The sequence below is a fragment of the Lycorma delicatula genome, chromosome 8 (genome assembly GCF_047948215.1).
Source record: "Lycorma delicatula isolate Av1 chromosome 8, ASM4794821v1, whole genome shotgun sequence".
Lineage (NCBI taxonomy): Eukaryota > Metazoa > Arthropoda > Insecta > Hemiptera > Fulgoridae > Lycorma > Lycorma delicatula.
Genome location: NC_134462.1, coordinates 38,247,697 through 38,274,177, shown reverse-complemented (window position 1 = coordinate 38,274,177; position 26,481 = coordinate 38,247,697). Strand labels below are relative to the sequence as shown.

The following is a 26,481-nucleotide window of genomic DNA, read 5'->3' as shown; positions in this document are numbered from 1 at the left end:
AAGATAACAATCAATAATTAAAAAAAAATAAAAGAATAATTTAACAAAACGCAGTGATATCGAAAAAATTACAATGGAATTGTAACCCGTACGGTGAGAGTCTCAGATATAATTTCTTCCGCTCAAAAATCAAAATTTCTGTAATATAAATAAAACTGTTTTTAAAAAAACGATACTGATATAAAAAACGGTCACACCCTACATTTCTATTTTCAAAATGTGTTATTAATTTAGAATTTTGGTTAAAAAAAATACATGTTAAATATAAGTAATAGACAATAGATATACAATAATAGATAATAAACAATGTTTAAATGTTCCATATAATAAGAAAAAAATAAATAACATTTTAACAGATACATTTACAAAAAAAAATACAATTTTTATGATTATTCGTTGTTTAATAAATGAAATCGAGCCGGTAAGAGTTTTTAACAATTTTGTTTATTTTTTGCTTATTATATGGAACGCTTAAACATTGTTTATTATCTATTATATTTCTAATGTCTAATACATACATTAAAATATACTTTTTTAAAGAAATTAAATATTAAACCTACATTTAATATTTATATAAAATGGTAAAAAAGTGTATTATACCTAACTGCAAAATTATGATATAAATATTTATATTTACATTATGCAATAATAAGTTCCAATTTTGCAATTTTAAATAAATTGTCTACAACAAGCTCCCAACCGACAACAATGTGTATGAAGCGAGTCATTTATTATAATTTTGAAATAAATAATATACTTTAGTTATTATAAACACTTTTATAACCGGGTACACTCTTAATCCTTGTCCAAATGCCTACTTCCAATAATGAAACCTATAAATTGGATAGATTACGCAACCTCATCTTTCTGTCACAGCTTTCTCATCACGTGGTCTATATAATATTTCATTTGAGTCCAGATCAGATATAGCGATACCCTGTAGAATTTTAATTCGACTAAGAACAACATAAATCTACCCCTTGGTAAAATTTTTCTTGCCGAGGTCTATCTCTGCCCTGTCAAGAGTTGTACACTGCAGTTTGTGAATAATTACAGCCCAGCTTAATATTAGAATTCTGTGCTCGACATCAACGTAGTCCTTTGTCGCTTGGAATGTTGCACAAACTGGTGAAATGGCTATGCAACTATCAATATCTTTCATTCTAAGACCAATAGTCTTGTCATCAAATTTTATGAGTAAACCATCCGGTAACTCTCCTTCCTCACATATGAAGCTGAGGCGGTGAGAACATTGCTCTTGCGTTTCATTTGACAAACGTTTGTCTATTAGAATGATACTATCAGCAACTCTCTAGACTTTTATTCCGTAAGAATCGACTGTTGTGATTATTGTTGTGTCTTATTTGTGAGAGCCTACAATCTCGTTGTTGAGAAGTCTCTGCGAAAATATTCATGGCATTTTATTCTCTATCTTTCCTTAAACGATGATTTTTATAATAATAATAATTAATAATATATTCATATTAATTATTATTGAAAATTAAATCCTTTCTTCATAGGAACAAACAAACATAAACAAGTTTGCCCGTTCACGTACATGTACATGCGCATACACAAAAATAAGTTTTCTGTTTTGCTAAGGCAAGATTCTCCAATATAAATATTTGAGAGAAATTATGTAACTGCTGTACTAATATTAATGAAGAAAAATTACTGTCCTACTAGATATATTTTAAGAGCTATCCAGGAAATCGATAAAAATCCTGTTAATAGTTATTCATTTATTTTATCTGAGCAAGATATGGATAATTTACCAACCATAATCATCATCAGTAGTGAACATATATTTGCCCATTTAATTGTAACTATGTAGAATATAGTTTACTTTTATAGTTTCAATATATTTAATGTAATTAACAGTGAAAAAATTTACAAAAGAATTTGAGACTATGCAACATCAGTAATTTGAGATTATATAACTACTGTAACATCTTCAGGTAGCTGTTGTTCATTCTGATTCTGATTTACAGGTTATGAAAGTTTCCATAAGTAATCTTCTTCAGAGAAATATTCCATGTTTAAAAATAAATAAGAAATACAATATTTATATTTTATCTGGCCTTAATAAACTCAAACTTATAGTTCGTTGTATGTTTTTATCAATTACAATATATCAACTAACAATTTTAGCATAGACTAAAAACTGTGATTTCAAAAAAAATGATTTTAATTTTTTAAATCAACTCAATATCCTAACAATAATAATAAATCAAGAATTAATAATAAATAAATATGCTACCCTAAAACATTTCAGTTGATCCATAACTATCAAGTTGTAATGATAATATTTTACCTTCTTATCCTGGCCCAATTAATTTTAAATAATATTAAGATCTCTTATAACAAAAATAATACCAGGATAAGTTACAACAATGTTCTGGTAAATAACATGAAATTGGTTTGAAATATTTACTTTATTTAAAGTTTTATTTATATTTTTACTTAGCAGTATTTATATTAGGACATATATTTAAATCTATATCATTTGAAGATCAGACTTAAAAAATTATTGTAATGTAATAGATAAAAGGCATTAAAAGAGACTCATTTGTCATTAAAGATTACATTATTTATTAAAAGAAAATAATCTGATTTTATAACTTTTTTCCTAATATATATAATTAACTTATTTCACAAATTCTATATAAAGCTTACTTATATATTATTAATTGTAAAATTAATTGTTTATTAAAACATATAAAAATATAAATAAAATAAACCAATATCTTTAGAATTATTTATTAAAAGTACGGAAAAAAATGTCTTAATTACTTTCCTTCAAAAATAAAAGTTTATGAGTTTGTAATTAATTTTTTCTCTTATCATATATTTTTGGTTCAGTTACCATATTTACTTACTATTTATTGGGAAATTGGGAATATGGAAATTGCAAAATAGATTAAACCACCAAAAATACTGAAAATAAATTTAAGTAAAACACTAAATAGTATTTCGTTTTAAGTCTTTTCTGCTTCTTGTTGATCAGTAAAAAAAAAAGTTTAAGTTTTCTCTAAATACATTTATTCATAATTATCACTGTAATTTTTATCCAATAAGAAATGAACTTACCTAATCTTTCTATTATTAAATAAGTTCTTTTCCGAACAACGTAGTAATGTATTTTTTCAAAATAAAATTTGATTTCTCCAAGCTTTTCTTTGTTTTATTCAACTTATCTTAACTATTTGTTCAGAATTAAATTTTCTACAAGATTTGTTTAATATCTTTATCCAATTTACACCCATTTAACATAGTTATTATACCTCAAACATAAAAAAATATGTTTTTTACAGGGTAAAAAATGTATAGTCAGGTATTTAATTTTGTTCAATTTTTCAGTTAAAAAACATATTAAATCACTAAATTCGCTCCTTTATTAGAGTTCTAAAAATACCTCATTTCACCGGTGTAGCTAAAATCCAAGCAAAATATTTCACTAGCCGTAACTTGTAAACGAAGCATTTTAGAATATATGTTTATATGAACTTTTTCCATTATTTTCACGAGTAGATTAGATTACGAACGTCCCAGGAGAATTTCTTGTACACTCTTTGTAATTATTATATTCTAAACATCTATTTTAAATAAATTATATTTTTACTATCAGTTGGTTGCTTTTTATAACTATTATTAATTAATACATTAATTATAATTATTATTCAAAATTAAACCTTCTTCATAGCAACACACAAAATTAGTTTTTTTTGGTTTATTACGGGAAAATTCACCAATAACAATTATGTAACTACTGTAATAATTATAAATGAAGGAAAATTACGCTTTTATTACATATTTTTAAACTACCCAGGAAAACTATAAAAATAATGTTAACAGTTACTCATTTATTTTTTCTGCTCAAAATATGGATAATTTACCAACCACAATAATCATCAGCAGTGAACTTATACTGTCTCATTTAATTGTAACTGTGTAGAACCTAGCTTACTGTTACAATTTCAATACATTCATTGTAATTAACAATAAAAATTTTTACAAAAGAATTTGAGACTATGCAATAGCAATAATTTGAGATTAACAATAATTACTATCATCTTCAGGTAGATAACTGTTGTTAATTCTGATTCCCATTTACAGGTTATGACAATTTTCTCAAATAATCTTCAGAAACAAGGCAATATTCCATGTTTAAAAATAAATAGAATATATAATATTTATACATGATCTGGCCATAATAAACTGGAAACAACTCTTTGTTGTACATTTTTATTAATTACAATACATCATAGATTTCAGCATAGACTAAAAAATTGTGATTTTAAAAATATTTTCAGTTCAAAAAAAAATTATATTAATTTTTAAAATCAGTTTAATTTTCAGTCAATTAAATTTTAGTTTTAAAAAAATTAGGGATTAGCATATGTTACTCATATAACATATGTAAAATGCTACTCATAAGAGATTTCAGTTGTCGCAAACCATCAGATTGTAAAGATTATATTTTATCTTCTTATCCTGGCCCAATTAATTTTAAATAATATTAAGATCTCTTTCTACAATAATAATAAATAAAAAAATATTAAACTAACAAGATAAGATATAACAATCTTCTAGTAAATCACCTGAATTTTGTTTGAAGTATATTACCTTTATTAGAACTTTATTTATATTTTTACTTACCTGTATGTATGTTAAAAGGACACATATTAAAATTAATATTTTTTAAAAATTAGACATAAAAAATTTTTGTAAGGTAATGGATTTATTTCATTAAAAAATACTTGTAGTATTTAAATTAAAGTTTATGTTTACAATTCATTTTTTTCTCTTCTCATACATTTTTGATTCAGTTACCATATTTCTTCACTATTTATTTTAAATTGGAAATAGATTAAACCACCAAAAATACTGAAATCAATATAAGTAGAATACTAAGTTGTATTTCACTTAAGTCCTTTCTTGCTTCTAAATCAGTAAAAAAACACTTTAAGTTTTCACTAAATACATTTATTCATAAATATCACACTGCAAATTTTACCTGCTATGATATTTTTTTATTATTCAATAAGTCACATGTACCTTATTAGGTTTATAAACAGTAATGAAGTTTGTTATTTTATTTACATAAGCAGTACATCATTATTTTCTTTTTTTAATGTAAATTTGATTCTTCACCGAAAGGCAAATGAGGTAAGAATTTGCATACATTATATGTAACTAATGCTGTTTTAATTGCTTGTCTAAGAGTATTTTCAATAAGATATTTTATATTATCATGAAAATCTTTTGCAACCCATGTTGCAATGTCATCTAATAACCAATTTAATGGATCCAACCCAGTAAGCTTGACATTTATGTCATCAAATTGATCCATTACTAATAAACCAAGCTCTTCTGAACAATTACGAATATTGTAATATAAAAATATTGATAAATAAACTGAATTTTGTCCAATAGTAGCTCGCATTTTACCAGTTGGACCAATATCTAAAAACTTTGCTTTGTAATTATTATAATCAACCACTAAATTTTTTAATCCAAGGTCCAGACTTAATGTTGTCACCATTTTACCATATTTTACTGTAGCATCACCTGTTCTATATACAGTGCTTAAATAGGCTACAGATCCATTACTTGCATTAAATTCACCACTTATTCCAAAAGGTCCAGTGAATACTTCTTTTAAATCTGGTACTGCCAATCTATCAACATTCAAGTCTTTTATTGCTGTTCTAACATATTTCAACAATTCATCTACAACTTTATTTATAACCTGAAACAAAAATCATATTCATTATACATAATATAATACATTATAAAAATACAAAAGGTTTCTGCATAAAACAATATTTTATCAATTTTTTTTTATTCTGGTAAATCAGAACTTATATTCTATTCATCCATGATTTGAATCATATTGTATAAAGGAATGCAAACCAACCACTTGTTTCTTATCAAGAATTCTAATCAGTTATTCAAGTAGTTAGTCATTCATGTAAAAAAAAAAAGTGTTTATATTAAAAGTGTTTAAGTCATTTATGCTGAAAGTTTCAATATTTCTTTTGATTTTATTTAAGTTAAAACTTATTTCGAGATTTTACTTCTACCACAACAGGCTATAGACCGAATTAGAATTTAAAAGTTTGTTACTGCCTAAGCATAAATACAATGCTATAAATAACCAAAGTAATCCCCATGATTGGTCAAGAATAAGGTAGTAAAATAATGTAATGAAAGCCAAATCTTCCAGTTATCTAATCCCTTCCTTTATTCTTCAATTTTCTTATTCTTTATCCCTTCTTCTTTGGTTAAATACTATTGCATGTAACGAAGAAGTGTAAATTGTTATCGTGGCTCTACATTTGTCATCCAGGTTAAAACTTTCTAACAGGAGATGAGGCAGCTGTTTTATTATTTAGGCTAAGTAGAGTATGTGGTTGTGATTTCATATAGTAAGGTACTCTGTTTCCTGTTTAAAGAATATAAAACTAACAGCGTATGAAAAATAATAGCAAAGATATGGTATCGGGTAGATCGTGATCATAAAAAAATCACTTCAGTTCTTATCTTTCAAATATACTTGGCATAGGATGCTAATTATTTTGCATAATGGCTTCATATTTTCTAAAGTCATTTGTCCTGATGACTTTATCTACAAACAGTCACTATAGCCGTATAAGCAGTTAAAGGCAATTCTATAATGTACAAGGAATTTATGAGATCACCCACCACCATTTGTTTGTTTTTTATGTAGTAAAAACAAACTTTTACATACTTTTATTATTTTTAATAACTTTTATTATTTTTTACATATAATATTAAAACTATTTATATCACTGTATTTATTAACTGCCTCTATGAGGTGGTTTAAATATGTAAAGTTTGTTTTAAGGCATGAGTATAGTAATTTTATGAATTAACTATATTATGCTAGAACCTGCATCCTGCTTGCAGATTAAAACTTTTTAATGAATTAAGAATAGTATAAGTTGTATCTAAGCCATTGTGTTTGTTTGAAGAATCTGTTGTGTATATGATAGTTTTTTTTTTCACTTTTTTGTTATAAAATCTGTTTTGTGTCCGGATTTTTTTTTTCTGGATTTTTTAATTATAATTTATATCAATATTATTCATTAATGTCTTAGTTTTTAATTTATTTTACTTTCTGCATTATTAAAATAAATTTTTCATCATTATTTCTTTTTTAAATCGCTCAATAAAAATGTTACTACAATTTATTGTTAGTTTTAAAGATGTACATATATTTCCTGTCTCCAGATCTCATGAATATTCTTTCAAGAAGTAAAACTCCTTAAAATCATGAAATTTGGGGGATTATTTTTTATCAAATTTAATTTTTTAAGTCTACAATATTTTTGAATAGTTTTCCTGAGAAGATTGTCAAGTATTGAATTAAATAGCTACTCAGATTAATGAATAGAACAAACTTTGATAAATGTCCATAGAACATTGGTCCATTTCCAACAAGTTTTCATTTTATTTAATTGTTCTTGTAATGTGAATATATTTAATTTTGCTCATTTACCATCATTGCCTCACGAATGAGTCAACCTAGGACTGAACAAGAAAGTATTATACGCAAACTTTCAGGTATAATAAACAAAGAAAAAAAAAATGTTTTTCTATATTATGTATTTCTGAAAAAAATTGTAAAAATTTTAATAATGATTCTTGTTATGTATTTTTGTTTTAAGTTATCATAAAAAGTAGTATTTTTACTTGAAAGAAAAACATAAAAATATTTCTTGTTTTTTTTTTTTTTTTAAATAATTCAAACGGAAATCATTTGAAGAAAAAGTATGGAACTCTCATATTCCAATAAAACATTCATAAGACTAAAATTCTGAACAAGTTTTGAAAGATCCTCGAGTTGAAAAATAAAAATCAAATACTTCAAGTTGTTGGTAGATATAAGAGTGTTTTTCTAAACATCACTGTATAAAACTTTTACTTCATAAACTTTAATAGTTACAACTCAGATAAAAATAATAATAAATAAAAAATTTTAAAAGAAAAGAATAAAAAGTAACTAATTAACCCTGACAGAATTACTGCAACAATATTTTAATAATAATAAAAATATACTTTTACTTTAGAGGTTTAACGATCATTAAAACAATGCCACAATTAATTGCATTGAAAAAAAAATGGTTTAGAAAACATTGAGGATACTGTTGTATTTATAAATTTCATATAAAAATAAGATTGTAAAATTAAATTAAGTAATAAAACAGATCAATTTTCCTTTTTTCCACATACCTCAACAAATATCTACTTCTGATTTTTAGGAGAAAGTAGCATTATTTAATTTCATGTAATATGCAATATTCCACTAAATTTATCAGTTAGTAGTCAGTACTACCTGTTTATAATTCAGTGATTATTCTCTTTAATATTTATCATAATCGTAAGTCCAAAATTAATACTCTTATCAATTCAATGAACTGATCAGTGTGTTTTGGGGGGGGTTGTGGGTGCGCACATGCATGCTTGTGTGTGTTGGTGTAGATAAATCCCAAAAATAAAACTGCATATTTATTTATTAGAATAGCAATACAATTTTTTTCAATTAAAAATGTCTAAAATAATAAATATATGTTTTATCTTTTTAAGAAAAAAATCGGTGATAAACTTAAATGCATATGAATTTAAAAAAAAAACTCATGAAAAATTTCAACTCTAGAATTCTTTTTAACAGATATGTAACAGTCAATTGTAAAATCCAGACCATTATTAATAAATAAATTGAAAATTAGTCAGATACTTGAAATTTTAGCTACTGAAATTATTTTGTTGTATCAGTTTTAGTTGTAAATTTTTTATGTTAAATATTAATTGTTACTAGGTAATAGAATAAATTCATTATTTTACAACTTGAAGGTACAGCAATACCTGGAATCTCTCACAGGAAGAAGTATCTAAAAATTTAATGGTGTAATTAAATGTAAAAATGAAAATAATCCAATTAACACTAGTCGATCATTGAACTTATTGTATTGATATTGGACTTTATTTCACTGTATGCTGCTACCATTTATATAATCAAGTAACATCAGCATTTCATTAAAAAAAATAATAATAATTAATTTTTATAAATTAATGTAAAAAATATATTTTTAATTAACTACAGTAGAAATTATTTTGTGGAAAAACTGCAAAAAAATTACTTATGTATGAGCTAACATTTGCTCTATCATAAGCACTTCAGTGACAATTACTATTAGTGCTATTTCTTCATAGTTCACACAATATAAAAACATAATTTTTAATAAAATTTAAATGTCAAAAATCATATAATTTCCATAAGCTGACCAATAGAAGATAGAAGATGAGTAGTGTTCAAAGATTCCCTCATTTTCCTGAAGAAATATCCAAATTGAATGCTTGGTTCCAAAAGGAGGTCTTAAAGCTCGCCTTTGGGTTGGCGGTTGATCTCATATTTCCCTTCCTTTGTTAGTTGAATCCTCCCTATCTACCTATTTATTTTCTTTCATTCAAATCTATTTTTCCCACTTTCAGTTCCACAGGTATAGGTCAGTCCCTGCTAGATCTACACTGGTGATACAGAAACCTATTCAGAGGAATTCTAGAATAATTTTTTTTTTTTTTTTTTGTGGTTCAGTGCGTGTTAGTATTCTCTTGACTTAATTATTACACAGGAAGTCTAAAGGCTAAGTAAAACTGTCCTGTTAAGTAAAACTGGACTGGACCACTTGCACCTTCATAAAATGCAAATGAGTCTTATGAAGGTTTATAAAATTCTGGTTTATTTGTATTAATTATTTTAAAATTTATCATTTGATGAATAACATATCTGTTAAAATATATGTTAATTTAATGATATAAATTGGTTGAACCATCTTTTACGTGGTTGGGTAATTTGTTAAGAACAAGTACTGAATCCAAATAAAAGCTCCTTATCATAAGCTAAATTGTTATGATGTGTAATGAGGAGAGAGGTTGTGTTGTTTAATTTGTTGAAAGTAGTGGTTTCATATACCTTATAACAGATATTTTACAACTGCTGTAGCACATACTCTGCTGACAGTTCTGAGCAGATCTGATCAACTTACCTATAATTGATGGGGTTTAATTCAGTAATATTTAAAAAAAAAAACAATTATTTCTATTATAGTATAACCCTTTGAGGTAAAGATATATTCATATTAATAAATAAATAGATATCATTTTTCAGATCTGTTCATAATAAAAACTGTATAGAACCTATTTTAAAAAGTAGATATCCATGGATAATAAAACTATTGTTCTAGGATTTATCAGAAAATCAAGAAAAATTATTGGAAACATTTAAACAAATTTTAGAATATCCTTGGTCAAGATAAACCATGCTCAGTTATCATTAGTTAACAAACATTTATTTTTGGTAATGAGGTTTTAAATTAAAAAAAAAAAAAATCATAATTACTTTTAACTGGTTCTGAGAATACCCATGTTACTGATATATTTTTGGTAGTACAGTGTTCACTTAATACCAGTCTGAGATATTTTTATGAATCTTACTACAAAATTATTTTGGTTGAACAAAGTTGTACCAAAATATTTACAGATTGTTAACATTCTACCAAACTATTTAATTATTTTTTATAATACTGAATTAATATCAATTATTAATGGGCCACACGCAAAACATAGCTGCAAACTACTGCCCAATAATTTAAATATAAGTACATCAATAACAATGGTATTTAAAACTAGGTAAACATAACTATCTCATCATAAAGCAACTGAATGACTTGATTGAAATAGGTAATAAGCCAATATGCAACTATTAAAAATATTAACATTAATTAAATGTTACTTTAATGAAAATAACAGTAAAACACGCCCACAAAAATATGATTGTCCATATTACAGACATGAGATATACACACACGCACACAATAAATATATATATATATATATAAAATAATCACCAAATACAGTAATAGAAAACCTAAAAATCTAATACCAAAAGTCCACTTTGCAGGATCCCGCATCATCAGTCGATACAAAATTCTACAATTACATCAAACAAAATCAAAAAATAAAAACTTAAACCACAACCACAAAACTTGAACAACACAACTCACTGCCAACTGGAACCAAAAAAAAAAAAAAAAAATAACAAACAACCAGATTATACTAACAAACTTTTTTTGAACTAGCACAAAAAGTAATAGTCACTGAACAGCTTATAATACAACAAAAGTTATCTCATATATAAAGTTTTTACAACTTTTACTAAAAAATAATGTGTACTGTAGTTAGTTAAAAATAAATATTCTTTTTAAAAAACACAGTAGTCCTATATCATTCATAAAAATTCATTATTTTTGTTTTGAATGAAATGCTGCTGCGGCATTCATATACACTGAAAAATGCTAAGAGCATACAGTAAAATAAAATCCAATAACTTTTAAATTTAGTGATAAAATGGAGCTAGTTGGACTATTTGCATTTTACATTTTATTATATCATTAAATTTTCAAAATACCTCTTGTTGAGAGATTCCAGGTATTGTTGTACTTTCAGGTTGTAGAGAATCTATTTATATACCTACTATTTTTATAACATAAAAAATATATAATTAAAACTTATACATTAAACTAATTTCAGTAACTATAACTTTTAATCACCTGACTAGTTTTCAATTTATTTATTAAATATGGTTTAAATTTTATAGTTGACTGCTAGATATCCATTAAAAAAATTTTTTAATGTGTTTTGTATTAAAATTCATATTAAGTTTATCATATTATTTAAATTTTTTCTGAATAAGATAAAACGTATTTTAATTTTTCTTAGATTTTTAAATGAAAAAAAATTGTATTATTATTTTAATAAAAAAATAAAAAGCAGTTGGCTGATAATTCAAAGTTCATTGTACTTAACAGTTTATATTAATTCGATTTAATTACAAATATATTTTAAAATAATGATAACGACAACAATAAATAAAATATCTTTTTAGAATAACGATTTCTTAAATCAGTTTTGAACTAGTGCAGAAGAATATATCATTTAAAAAAAAAAACATCAGACTATTCTTCAGAATACTCTTAATTTATTAAGGATCAATATAATTGAAGAAAGATGACCGACGAATGACGTAATTTAGTGGAGACGTAGACTTTATATTTCATATTTATAACATTTATTGTGGTTTCTGTGTGTAAAATAACTTAGATGGATTTTTTTTAAACCTAATTTTTTATTTTATTAATTTTATCATCTTCTTTTGCACATTGTATTATTGTCCAGAAAAATCATCTCGAAAATGTTTTGAAATGTTTTTATTCGTTACAGAATATTTATTTCTCTAACATTATGAATTTGTTTTAACTAAAACATTAATTAATTAGATAAATGTATTAACGAATTTTCAAATGTGAATGGCTTTTGCAAATTTTGTCTCTCTTATTTCGTTGTGCATACGTTCATGTACCTGGTTTTGATATAGGTTTACGTATATGTGTTTATTTACTTTTTCTTTTAGTTTAGAGATTATAAACGATTGAATAATTATATATTATATATTTTATTATATGTAAATTTAAAAATCTTAACTTACCAGTTCATCTGTAACAGAATTACTTAAAACATCTTGTGAATTCGTTTGATAACTATATGTAATTACTAAAAGCATTAGCAAAACCCATCGAGACATCTTGTAGCACATAACTAACGACGTAAATGTAGCTGTATAACTAGAAAGACCCTAATACCCATCAGTCATAGTCGTCCAAGCTGTTGTATTCCAGATGTAGAGACTCTAAGTGGTGGGGAGAAATAAGTTTTGACCTATAGACCTTGTTACTGATAAAACGACTTGTTATTATCCATTCGATTCGTTTAAGGGGAATATTATTTAATAATTAATCTATAAACTTCTGATAATAGTAAAATTACAACCTAACTATATAAATTTACATACTTACGTAGTGTGGATGTGATTTGTTAATCTATTGTTTATTTTTCAATTAAATAATAAGTACGTAGAAATCAAAACAATACTAATGAAATAATTTAAACATTCATTTCTTAGAAATAGACTTTACTGATTTCTAAAAAACATGGGAAATAAACGGAAGCAAAATTAACAGAACGATAATTTACGATTTTAGTATCAAATTATTTCTTAATCATGCAATTAATTTGCATGAGATTGTTTTATCATTTGATAAGTAATACTCTTTCGCTGCTTTAACCGAGTAAAGAACACATACTGTGATTTTAAAAAGTTTATTTTTTATGTTTTAACCACAGATAATGAAATGAAATATTTTCCTTAAACTCACCTTATTTCTTCAAGGGAAACATGATTTATTTAAGGCCGTAATGTTATAAAAAATCATTTCTTACATAACTGTTATTGTGTAGGCCAGTATAATATTTTAAATTATTTTTTAGTAAGAGTATTTGTTTACGCCATTCTGGCATAAAGTTTTCCGTTATTTTCTACGAATTCCAAGCTAGGGTGGGTCCCGTTGTTTTGTTACAAGGAATGTTTAAATCTCACTTTGTTTCGTATTTCTGGGTCTGTAAAGTCCACCTGTTTCTATTATTGTTCTTGTGTTCGACCCTCCCACCGTCATCCTTAGCGTCCATTCTTCTATCGAGTTATTTCTGACTACCCTTTTCATACACCCGTTATTTTTTCGTCCACTTACTAATACATACACACACTCTCCTGTCCACTACCTGAATCTGGTTACCCCCGTTTTCTTTCGCCGTCTTTTCGGCAGAGTAAATCCAACATCTCACCAGTGCAGTCGCCTAGGGCAATACTCTCCTGCAAACTTTGTGGTAACATTCCTCACTCAAGCAGAATCTCAAACTCATCACTACACATCTGAGATTCTACGCATCATGCCACCACCAAACCACATCACACCTCTGTATTCCTGATACACCGTGCGGACTACGCCCAGGATTACATAGGTATTCATCTATACTGGCTGTTCATCTCTGGTTAATATTTGTGTGCTACAGGAAAGTTCAGTTTTTCATTACTTATTACGTTAAACCACTATGTTATCTATCAAATTTGTGGAACATTCAGTTCATCATACCTATGCCGTTTAAGTTTCAATTTCACTTTAGTACAGTCACGACAGGTTACTTACAGAAGGCTGTCATTGTTCAGCTGCAACCTATTTCATGTGCTCAATTAAGTTCAGTGTGATTATATTGTAATTAACTCTTTTGTACGGTAATATTATTGTGTCCTTTTCTACGTCAAACTAGAATTACATTTTTACATTATTTAATGTTAAGTTTGTGGTTCATAAATCAGGAAAGGCCAGTGCCAATTAAGATTTACTGTAATTGATTTTTCTAAGTTAATGACATTTGTTCGTTCCTAATTTTTCAATATTACAGCATTTGTCAGCAATGCAATATGTATGTATAATGTTTTTCAGACATACTATGTTTCTTGATGTTATATTTTTCTAAAGTTATAATTAAAATTAAGGCGTTTCATGTTCTCTTTCAGGCTTCGTCAAAAATGTATATGGTCAAAATCTGTATTTAGAAGCGTATATTCATGTATTTTTTCATTTAACTATCATTGTTCAGACGCTGATTTCAGCTGATATATTAAGTAGTTTTTAAGGTTATGATAATTATAACATATATTAATCTGTTTTCATTAAAGTCCAATTTCTTTTGGCAAATACTAGCTGTGTGTTTTGTTTTTTTTAACTTTACCCAACAGTATTTTAATTGTTGTCTTTGATTAAAAATGAAAAAGTTTAGGCAATGGATGCAGAATAAGTAGATGTTTTAAAACAGTTATGTGGTGACGAGATATTCATTTAAGTAGATTTCATCAGAAAGCTACCTATTGTAATCGGTACCATGATTCGACATCCGAAAAATCTAGACATCTTCGCGTTTCACATCCCGCAGACGCAAAACCCACCGTCAGTTCAAACGTTTATACTGTATATACATTTTTCTCTCTCTCTCTCCCTATATATATATATTTCACTTTCCTTTGGACACGATAACTGCCGTGTTTTTTCGCCAATCACTTTTCAAATTGATACATAAAATATAACGACCCAAAATCTCTTTCGAAAATCTTTTTCGAAAAAACAAAATATCGCTATAACTTTCTTATTAAGTAAAATATTGAATTCGTTTAAAGTTCCTATTATTCTTCGGAAAAGCGCTTAAAACTTATATCAGTAAAGTTTTTTGATAACACCACCCATTGGCTCATGGAGCGGAAAAAATCCGGTTTCAAAAAAAAAATCATACCTCCCTTAATAGGCACAGTATCTAATCGGTTTAAAAGTGGTCGTTAGACCTCTAAACATAAAATAACACTTTTTTTTTAAACAATTTTTGATATGACCAACCCTTAGAGCAAGGGATGACCAAAATACGGCTGGAATTTTAAGAAGATGAAGCTTATCGTATGCTAAACATGTGAAACGTTTTTTCACATGCAACCATTGTCGTATTGAGTAAATTTGAAGTTTTTCTTAACTTTAAGGTGGAAATCTTTTTTATCCCCTACTTAGCAGGGGTGAAATCTTTCTCCGCCTTCCGGCGTGCCAAAAGGGATTTTTTATTATTAAATAGTAATTTATGACAAAAAAATTGTCATCCCTTCATCCTTCCTGTAATTAATTAAGTTAAATTCTGTTCCATAATTTATTTAAAATTTTATTTATCCCTTGTTTAATGGAGTAATTTTCATAATTTATTAATGAAGATAATTTACCAGGTAAACCATACTAGGGGTATTAATAACAACCATACTAACGTATATTGTATCTAATATTATGCCCTAAAAGGTAATTTATAGAATTTAAATTTATAATATCTAAACAATTTAATATTTAAATTTAATGATATTCGTATCACAGAGTATATATATATACAAAAATACATCAACCGTAAGAAAGTACTGTTAATTTGCAATGAAATTTAAACATTAAAAAATATTTTTAAACGGACACTTTGTATATAATAAATCTTTATTATATAAATTTACCTAAATAAAGTAGGATAAATCGAAGGGACTTAAACTAAAACGGCAATTAGGTAAGAAAATGTATACACAGGGTGTATCGTGAAGTTCTTAAGGACCTTTCATATTCTATTTGACTCGTGAAAATAATGGAAACAGTTCATATATTCATAGGCCCTAAAAATATTTTTGTTTGAAAGTTACGGCTAATGACAAATTTCGCTCGGATTTCAGCTACCCCGTTAAAATGAGGTCGGATGAAAATTTTAGAACGTTAATTAAGAAACAAAATTAGTGATGTAGGTCTCAGCCCAAATTACTCACCATAACGTCACTTTTTATGGATGCATGGAATGCGTGTGTACTACTCTTGGATTTTCATTGACACAAATTCAACAATTTTATTTATTCACGAAGCCGTTAAGGTGAAAATGAGCCATGTTACTAAATATTATTTTCTGTTGAAATTGATCATCCACTTCCTTATATTTCAACACCCAATTGACGAAGACTCTTTTTTGTTGTTGTTGTTGTTGGTGCCATGGAAGCAGATCTTGCGTCAGTTGAATTTTATTTACACGAAGGAGAATGTATTTTTTAAATTAAAAATTCGTTTTACTTTACCCCGTGAAATGTTAAATTGTGCTGTTTGATGGCGCATTGATATTTTAGGATTAATTGTTACCCTTCCGCGCATTACAGCGATGGTTTTGTATTGAGCATGTTTTTTTTTTAATAATCAAACGATTTATCGTAATGGAAGTTATCTAGTTAAACACTATGGAAATCAACGGTGAAAACAAATGAAACTTTTATACGAGAGATTGTCTCTAAAGTAAAAACAGTTTCATTGTAAAAATATTTATTCTGAAAAATTTATAAATATTTTTTATTTCTGTTAAATTACATACCTTATAATACTACTTTATAAAATCGCCACGTGAATTAAGACGTTTATCGTAGCGATACACTCATTAGCTTTAATATACCCTCGTCCTATTCTTCTGCCACCAGTCCATTTAGCCACTGATTAACAGCAATTTTAAGTTCATCGTCACCCGCGAATCGCTTACCACCCAAAAATTCTTTCAATTTTCCAAACAAATGGTAATCTGGAGTTAAGTCCGGACTATATGGTGGGTGATCGTAAATTTTCTATCCAAATATTCTCAGTAAATCACGTGTAGGACCCGCATAATGTGGACATGCATTATCGTGCAGCAGGACGACGCCGTCGGTCAGCCGCCCACGTCGCCGAATTTGAGTTGCGCTTTCTAACTTACACAGAGTTTCGCATTAGGCATTTGCATTTACAGTCGTTCCAGGAGGATGACTGAGGATGACGCCATTCACTTGACCGCCGTTTTCTTTCTGGCGTGTAATATGAAATCCATGCTTCATCGCCGGTAACAATTGAATTAAGGAACTCATCACCTTTTTCTGTGCAGAACATAAATAATTCCATTGAATTAAGGAACCCTTTACCAAGGTAAATTTTTTTCTAAAATGCCTCTGAAGAAAATCAAAATTGTTTTTTTTTCGCGATATTCCCCCACCCACAGAACAAATTTAAAAATAAAATATGATCAGTACCTCATATATAGAAATATTTGAAAAATTCCTTTCGATACGCCGGAAGGCGAAGAAAGATTTCACCACTGCTAAGTAGGGGATGAAAAAGACCTTAAAGTTAAGAAAAATTTCATATTTACTCAATACAACAATGGCTGCATGTGAAAAAAAAAAAACAGTTTCACATGTTTATCATACGACAAGCCCCATCTTCTTGCCGGCCTCCGTGGTCCGAGTGGTAGCGTCTCGGCCTTTCATCCGGAGGTTCCGGGTTCGAATCCCGGTCAGGCATTGCATTTTCACACATTACTTGTCATTCATCTCATTCTCTGACGAAATACATACCGGTGGTTTCAGAGGTAAAACAGTAGTAAGAAAAAATACCATTTTGTCAATCCTTGCCATAAGGGTTGGTCATATCAAAAATTATTTCAGACAAAAGTTTTATGTGGTTGTTTAGAGGACAAACTACCACTTTAAACCGATTCGATATTGTGCCTATTAAGGGAGGTATAATTCTTTTTTGTCTTCAAAACTTAATTTTTGAAGACCCCCTGGGCCAATGATTGGTGATATAAAAAACTTTACTTAGATAAGTTTTAGGCCCTTATCCAAAGAATAGTGGGAACTTTAAACAAATTCGTTATTTTAATTAATAAGAAAGTTTTGGCGATCTTTTTTATCGAAAAAGCCCCATTTCCACCCCCATGTCCGATTTTGCCCGTTAACGAACTCGACCGAGATTTTTGGACGAATTATTTTTAAGGAACAATTTGAAAATGAAACTGATTGACGCAAAATTACGGCAGTTATAGTGTCCACACAAGAAAGTGAAATATATATATATATAAACTTTTGAGTTGACGGTGGTTTTGGGGTCTGGGAGATGTGAAACGTGAAGATATGTCGATATTTTCTGGAAGTCGAATCATGTTACCCATTACAATAGGTAGCTTTCTTATGAAATCTACCTAATAGTTCGGTCAATCCTGAGATATAAGGCCAAAAGCAGCTATATATAGCTATTCTAGCTACACTACCCGGGAAAGTAAATTTATTTAAGTAATTTTAAAACACAAGGTTTTTTTTTAAATTGTTTGATTATTGGACAGTATTAAAGTTAAAAGTTGGGTCCTATTTTTATTTTTTTTTATTAAAGTCAAATTACATTTGAAATCTAAAATTCCTCCCTTTTAAATTAATATTTGCAGAAATAGGGTTCCATAATAATTCGTATTTTTAATAGAATTGTTATACTACAAAATGCTTCCTGAACTGTGTTTATAGATTTTTTGTCTGATGAATCTATTTGTAAAATATGTGTGATCTTTTCATGGATAATCTGTATTTAATCACGCGGAGGTCCCGGGTTCAAATCCCGGTCAGGCATGGCATTTTTCACACACGCTACAAATTATTCATCTCATCCTCTGTACTGTAATGCTACTGTACAGTAACTGCGGCCCCGGAGGTTAAACAAAAAAAAAACAAAAAAAAAAAATCTGTATTTAATGTACAACAAACTGTAATATTTTAAAGCCATAACGGTTATTTTATTCTACTTCAATAAAATAAAGCGATTTAAAATTAAAAAAAAAAAAATTATGATAATATTAAAATAATTAAGATATTGCACTGATCAAATTATTGCAATTATTTATTATATTGAGCTGATAAGAAAAGAAATAAAATTTTATTTTTATTATAAATAATCTTTTTGTTTTTTTTTAATCTGTATTATTATCAGTTTTGTAATAAATTCAACTCTAACAGCATACAGCTTTAAACTTTTAATCATGTGTAAATTATTATTTTTGTTTATTTTTATCGAAATTTACATGTTACAACTTATCGATTCCGAAAAATTAAAATTAAATGAGGCAGTGGATTATTTATTAAAAGACTTCAAACCGATATTAGTACGTGATGCGTTGAATATTGTGCCAATTCAAGATATTGAACGTAGATTTACATTAAAAGTATGGAGATTCAAATTTAAATCCAAATTTTCAGCTACCGATGGGAATTGTTTAAATTTACAAAATCTAAATAGAATCAGTGACGTTACTTTTAAACCTATTGATCCAAATAGTGGTTTTTATCGTTTCCATGTAAGTGTAGAAAACTTAACGTGTATTTATAATAGTTACAAACCGCGGATATTAGGGTTTTTAGGGGGACCAAATTTAGAACTTGAAGTTGATATACCAAGTAATATTATTTCTCTTCAGTTTTCAATCCATTTTTTTGATGATAATAGATGTTTTTTGAAACCAAATGTTTCATATTTTCAAATAGATCAACAACAGCTTGTATTTAAAACTAAAGAATCATGCTGGTCGATACAAAATAAAATTCTTAAAAACAGAGCAACAACTCGTATTGCTGAGTCGTTAGAAGATCTTATTTCATCAAGAATTATTTTTTATATCCAATCAGGCTTAATACAAACATCAAAAATGTTTTCACATTGTGCAAGTATGTTTGAAGCTGCAAATATTTATTCATAAATGATGTGTTACACTATTTTGTGATCAGTGACTTATATTTTAAACGAAATGTGTTTTAATTTATATAAAATATAAACTTTATTTTGATAATAATGTTTAATTAAAATGTTAATATTTCCGTTTATGATTTTATTAAATTTTTTCTCGAAATAGTTACTATTATTATTTATGAACAGTTATTTAGGTTAATTTAATATTATTTTTTTTATGTTATTATTATTCTTATTATACGGCCTTAAAGCTAGTACGATTTCGGTAACTTATAGTATTTGGTATCTAAATTATTTTCGACTTGACTACTTTCATTTCTATTCGTTAAGGTCGACATCAAGACAAAGCGCTTGAATTTATAACATACTGTATTTGATTTTATAGTTTTTTTAATTTAACTTTTTCTTTTATTGTATTCATTTAAAGTAAATCAATATACTAGTATTATTAGAATTTATATCAATTTTCTTTTAATTTAAACGTAATATAACTGTTAAACTACGAAAGTAAGAGTAAGCAATTTATTTTTATTTAAATTTTAACAGTTTTAATATTTATAGAGTTATATATTTTATTTTATTATATTATTTTTTATTGATATATCTCGCTGTCAAACTGTATGTCAGTTTTGTAAAGCTATAAAACGTGATTTAACTAAAAAAAAATATAGCAATTCAGCTTAAATACTAAACGAATTGTTATTAATTAAAAATTTCTTGAAGACATTTGATTATTACCTGTATTTTTAATTTTATTTTTAAATATAATTTTTTTTAAATTGATTATTATTATATTATGAAAAAATGAATTTTCAAACTCTTAACAATTTTTATTTATTACTAGCTGATCATGGCTTTGCCCCCCTGGACTCCCACTTTGTTCATTATTCTCATGCTTGTGAGAGTAATAGTGATAAATAACAATTAAAGTCTATTCAATTTATAAAAGCTATTAGTGTATAATAAATATTTCATAGCAACGGTTTGGCCAACACAGGATTCCAAATTTTAAGTAATCTAAGTATGCGGATTTCAGAATTGTCAACTCCCATTTTAAAAAATAGTAGTTATAGCGGTTACAAAACCCAAAGTATTTTGGATGGATTTTAGAGTTTCTCAACAAACATCTCGACGAGGTGACCGTTCTTTGTTTCTTTTATTTTTTATTTTTGTTGTTTAGTTAAGTAACCGAAGGCAGATGCAACCAGTCGCGTCGCACACACAGTGAAAGTAGCAGTGATTGTGTTGGTTGAACCGCCGTGTCGAACATTGTTGGAACTTCAAAGCTACTTTTATCGATAACCAGATAAGATATTGAAAAAGACATAGACTTTTCTGGTTGGAAATTTAATTTCAACTGCAAGTGGTCTCCGAATTCATACTGACCAACGATTTTACCATAATAAAGTAACATAATCCGCTTGTTTCCGCAATTGATTATTACAATTGTCACCATATTGAAACGGTGAAATATTTCGTAACGGCCATAATCGTATGTCCTTTCCAGTTATAAAAGTTATCCCTGCAAAATTTCACCTCAATCGGTTGAATAGTTTTTGCGTGAAAGACTAACAGATTCACAGACATCTTCTCTTTTTTCTGTTTAGTCTCCGGAACCACCGTAAGTTATTACGTTAGAGGATGAATAAGTATGATATGTAAATGAAGTGTAGTCTTGTACAGTCTCAGGTCGACCAATCCTGAGAGTGTGGTTAATTGAAATCCAACCACCAAAGAATATCGGTATCCACGATCTAGTATTTAAATTTATACAAACGTAACTATCTTTACTAGGATTTGAACCTTAGAACTCTCGACTCAGAAATCAGTTGATTTGCGATGACGAGTTAACCACTAGAGTAGCCCGGTGGGCTACTCACAGACATCACTAGATTTATTTATGTATATATATATCATTAATATACATTTATATCATTTACACGTCATCATCATTTCAGCCGTTATCGATCCGCTGAGAGATGAGGGCCTCTTCAACATGTTTCCTACTAATTCAGTCTTGTACGATCTTCAGCCAATTCGGTCCAGTGTATTTGATAATATCATCAATTTAATGATCTTTTGGTTTTTCATGGATGTTTAATATTAGTGGTATCCATTTAAGTGTTAGTTTAGTCCATCTGCCATCAGTTCTTCTTGCTACATGGTCTGCCCACCGCCATTTTAATTCTGTAACTTTCATGATGATGTCGTGTACTTCTGTCTGTTACGAAAGACCATAACATTTGATCATATATATGATCAAATAGATTATTTATAGATTATTTGATCATATATATGATCAAATAATCTAATATATATATATATATATATTTAATTTTTTTTAAGGAATCTTTTTCCCGTTAAAATTTATTTGAATCTGTCTAAATTACCATTGTTCTGTTATTGTTATATATTTTAAATCGCTCTTGTCTGTAAAAGCATAATTAATGAAATGCCATTATGATATTTTCTATTACGATGTTTTCATGATTAAAAGAGAGTATATATTAAAATTATTCCGAATAGGGTTATTAATTCAAGGTTTATTGTTATCCTAATATTGTGCAGAAGCACTAAACAAAAAGTTATACATGTACTTATTATAAATTTATTGTAAAATCTTGGTTTTTTTCTATTATGCGCCCAGTACTCTTTTTTTAATGCATTGTTTATGAATTTTTTTCTCTCTACGTACTGGCTGAGTTAAGAACCCATGACCATCTGAACATAAGCACGTTACCGCTCGGACACTGCTAGTTTTGTAATAAAAGGACAACTTTTGGTCATCTTAACTTCATAAAGAACCATATAGTAGTCAAATATTAACAAAATTCAAACTATTACTTGCCATTTTGTAATTAGATCATCTAAAAAACAGACGCCATACGAAGAAAAGTAACTAATAAAATACTTTTAAAATTATTCTACATGCGTACCTATACATTTAATATACTCTATACACTAAACTAACTAACCTAATGAATACTTCGATAACGGAGCTCTATTTTCCAGGCACATACATTTTTATGCACAGAACAAAATCCTAATGTTGAGTACAAAAATAGATAATAATACCTCATCTGTGTAGCCTTACAGGCAACACAAGTAACTTTTTTCAAGATTATTTATCTAAGATATTAATTAATCATTTAATTTGATGATGTAAACGATATAATATCATAATTTTATTTAAATACCTGAGAAATAATAAAAACAGGATGTGGGGCGCATAACAGAAAGGACCTAATACATCTATTTGCTATAATTTTTAAAACTATTAATTTTTATATATATTTTTACACTTTTTTTATCCCTTATATGAGTTAGAAGAATGTCGTTGTATTTAGCAGAATAGAAGAAAAAATTTTTGTTCTCAAATTGTCTAGTTTTTAATTAAATTTCAAAAAATAAAATATTATTGAGATTATTTGATTTTCAACATAATCTTCATGCTTTATATTATGATTAATTAATCTTAACGTCCATCAAAATGTACGTAAACATCTGATAGTATCAGGTATTTCTATAGAAACAGATATTAATCAATCTTATTTCATGATTTCGTATCCTTCTAACCCATAAAATCATCTACGTTATATTGTAACAAACAAAAACTCGATTGAAATTGTAAAAAAAAAAATCTTTTTGAAGATAAAATCATGAAATATATATTAATTTAAAGTTAAAATACTATTGTTTAAATTATATTGCATCCTTAAATCAATTTAATTGATGATTATTTGGAGCTTTGTTGTTCGAACAATTCATACATTCATTCTGAAAAAAGGAAATTGACAACTTATGAATTTTCTGATATTTATTTGTTGGACATAATCTTGATAATTAAACGGAAAAAGATTTTTTATTTGTTATTTTTAAAATGGTAGGAAATTAGAATGGATGGTTTATAATGCATTTGAATTTTTCCACACGCTGTAACAATTCTGGTAATAGATGTCGATTTTCCTTAAGAAAGCCTAAAATTGATCTCAGGAAGCTTTTTTCATATACGGAGGAAACTAGTTTCTTTCATTATATATTTGAGTGGATCAAAGAAAAATTATTAATCAATAATCTAATCACAGATAAAGGTACATAAATACACTAAAAAAGTGTTAGAGAGATCGAAATATACACGAAATAAAATATAATCGAGATATTGTTTTATTTAAAGTTATATTCTATAACTTGTAAACTGATCACGCTAAAATCGAAATGCATTTTAAAAATTATTGAATGAGCAGTACGCAGGATTTGTACTAAAAACATTATAAAAAATTAAATTATATTTTTTTTAAATATATAGTATGAAATTTAAGTTAGCATTCTATGACGTAATGCGAGAATGACTAATGTAAGATTTGATGTCAGTTCGTTCACCCTTGGTATCCGTTGTTTTGCATTTCATAACGTATCAGTATTATTCGAGTATATATATATATATATATATATATATATATATATATATATATATATATATATATATATATATATATATATATGATAGTATAGGAGCGTTTATCTTCTCTCATAATATCCCACCTGTGGAATTTGGGAATTCTCAAAGTTCTCCTTTTCTTAATTTTGCCACCCAACTATATCCTTACCCTTTAACTATATATTTACGTTCATTTTCTGGTCTGAGGTTACATCCATCCAATATAATCTTCAACTGTTTATGAGTGTATATCTTTTAACTCTCTAATTTTACTTGTGTGTGTGTGTGGGGGGGGGGGGGGGGTATGTGTGTGTGTGTGTATGTGTGTATGTATATATATATATATGTGTATGTGTGTGTGTGTGTGTGTGTGTGTGTGTGTGATATATTAATTATAATAATTTACCGTTACTAACAATTTATCTACAAAAAAAATCTTTATAAAAGTACATGAACTAAACTATTTTTTAGTAATCGTTGGCAGTATCACGGCATAAAACCGTTAGAGATAGTTGATTATTATAAATTGCAATAATATACAATTCATAATAAACCATAGCAATTAAATAATTCAAATCGTAGATTACATACAAAACTTTTTTATCTATACTTCTACAACGTTGACAATACAACGTTAAATCATTTCAACTTTTGCCATATAAGATGGATTTTAATTCACTTAGGTTGAAGATACCTTTGTGAAAAAACCTTTTTTATAATTTCTGTTTTAGAATGAGGCACCTTGGTATAAAATTAAAAACGATCTCTTTACAGAGATCTGACTTATTGTCTAACAAGTCAGAACTTATTAGACAATGATTAAATGAATGTTACTTTAAATATATTAACTTTGTTCTTGCTTTCCACACCCATTTAACTAATTGCAATTTATTTCAATATTTATATAATCATTTTTTATCTTAAATTTTTTTGTAGTTGGGGACTTCGGTAATTCATTACCGTTCCTTCCAACCTCCTCTTTACGTCTGACTAGAATATCGTATGTACCTTTTATCACCGCAGGTTTAAAATAGTCAAAAGCACGTCAAAATAATTACTAATAGGAAAACATTCCTGATACATATACAATATTTTATCTTTTATTTCATCCAAGAAAAGTTTTGATACCGGTTAAAAATGGTAACCCAAAACACAGTCCGTATATACGACAGATCAAGTTTCAAAGTAAAAAAGTAAATCAAGAGCAATTCAATCTAGTTTATTCTTTGGTCGATAAAAAATTCCTTTAATAAAAAAATTTAATACAGATTCATATTTAACTTTGTCATATTTTGAATATTCCCAGCCTTGCGCACTGTAACATAATTTTTTTTAGTTACACTATTAAATAAATGTAAATAATCCAAAAAATACTTTATATTTTCGTTAAAAATGTTATTTAAAAGAATCCAGTATGAGTTTGTTTATACGCGCTGGGTCGGTAAAATGATCTATAAATGAAAGTGTTGATACCGGTCAAATGGCCAGCTAAAATTCTTCTGTATGTTAGATCAAATTTCAAAGTAAATAAAAAAATCAGGAACAATCCAATATAATTAACATTATAATAATTAATCATAAATTAACATTAACCGTAATAATTAACATCATATTAGCAAATATTTGTGAGTTCTGATTTTACCTAATATGATCACTATACCAGAAGTTTTCATTATTTCACACTGTTTGTTCACTATTCCTAAACACTACTTCTAACTTTGTTATATTTACTTTTAGGTCGCACTTATCCACAATGCTCTTTAAAAGCGGATACAACCTTTTTTGCGTAGTCAGTTCATCCGATGCTACAGTCATCTGTACCAGCTAAAAGTTTCATTATTAACTCATACTTGCTAACATTTCCATCCAAATATATAATATTAACAAATAATTAAAATAGAACAAGATTGTAGAGACAGCTTGTTTGAATTGAAAAATTTCTTACACAATCTAATCTTAAAATTTTATAAATTGTAAATTAGTTAA

General features: G+C 27.3%; 1 protein-coding gene across 1 annotated transcript; it reads right to left on the bottom strand.

The window, feature by feature from the left end:
- Positions 1–4,720: 4,720 nt before the first annotated feature.
- On the bottom strand, positions 4,721–12,768 carry LOC142328589 (mite allergen Lep d 7-like). Its single transcript, XM_075372363.1, has 2 exons — positions 12,572–12,768; positions 4,721–5,752 (listed from the first exon to the last, which is right to left on the bottom strand). Exons 1-2 carry the CDS (start codon positions 12,677–12,679, stop codon positions 5,132–5,134), a joined length of 729 nt encoding a protein of 242 aa, XP_075228478.1. The 5' UTR covers positions 12,680–12,768; the 3' UTR covers positions 4,721–5,131.
- Between the last annotated feature and the right edge of the window lie 13,713 nt (positions 12,769–26,481).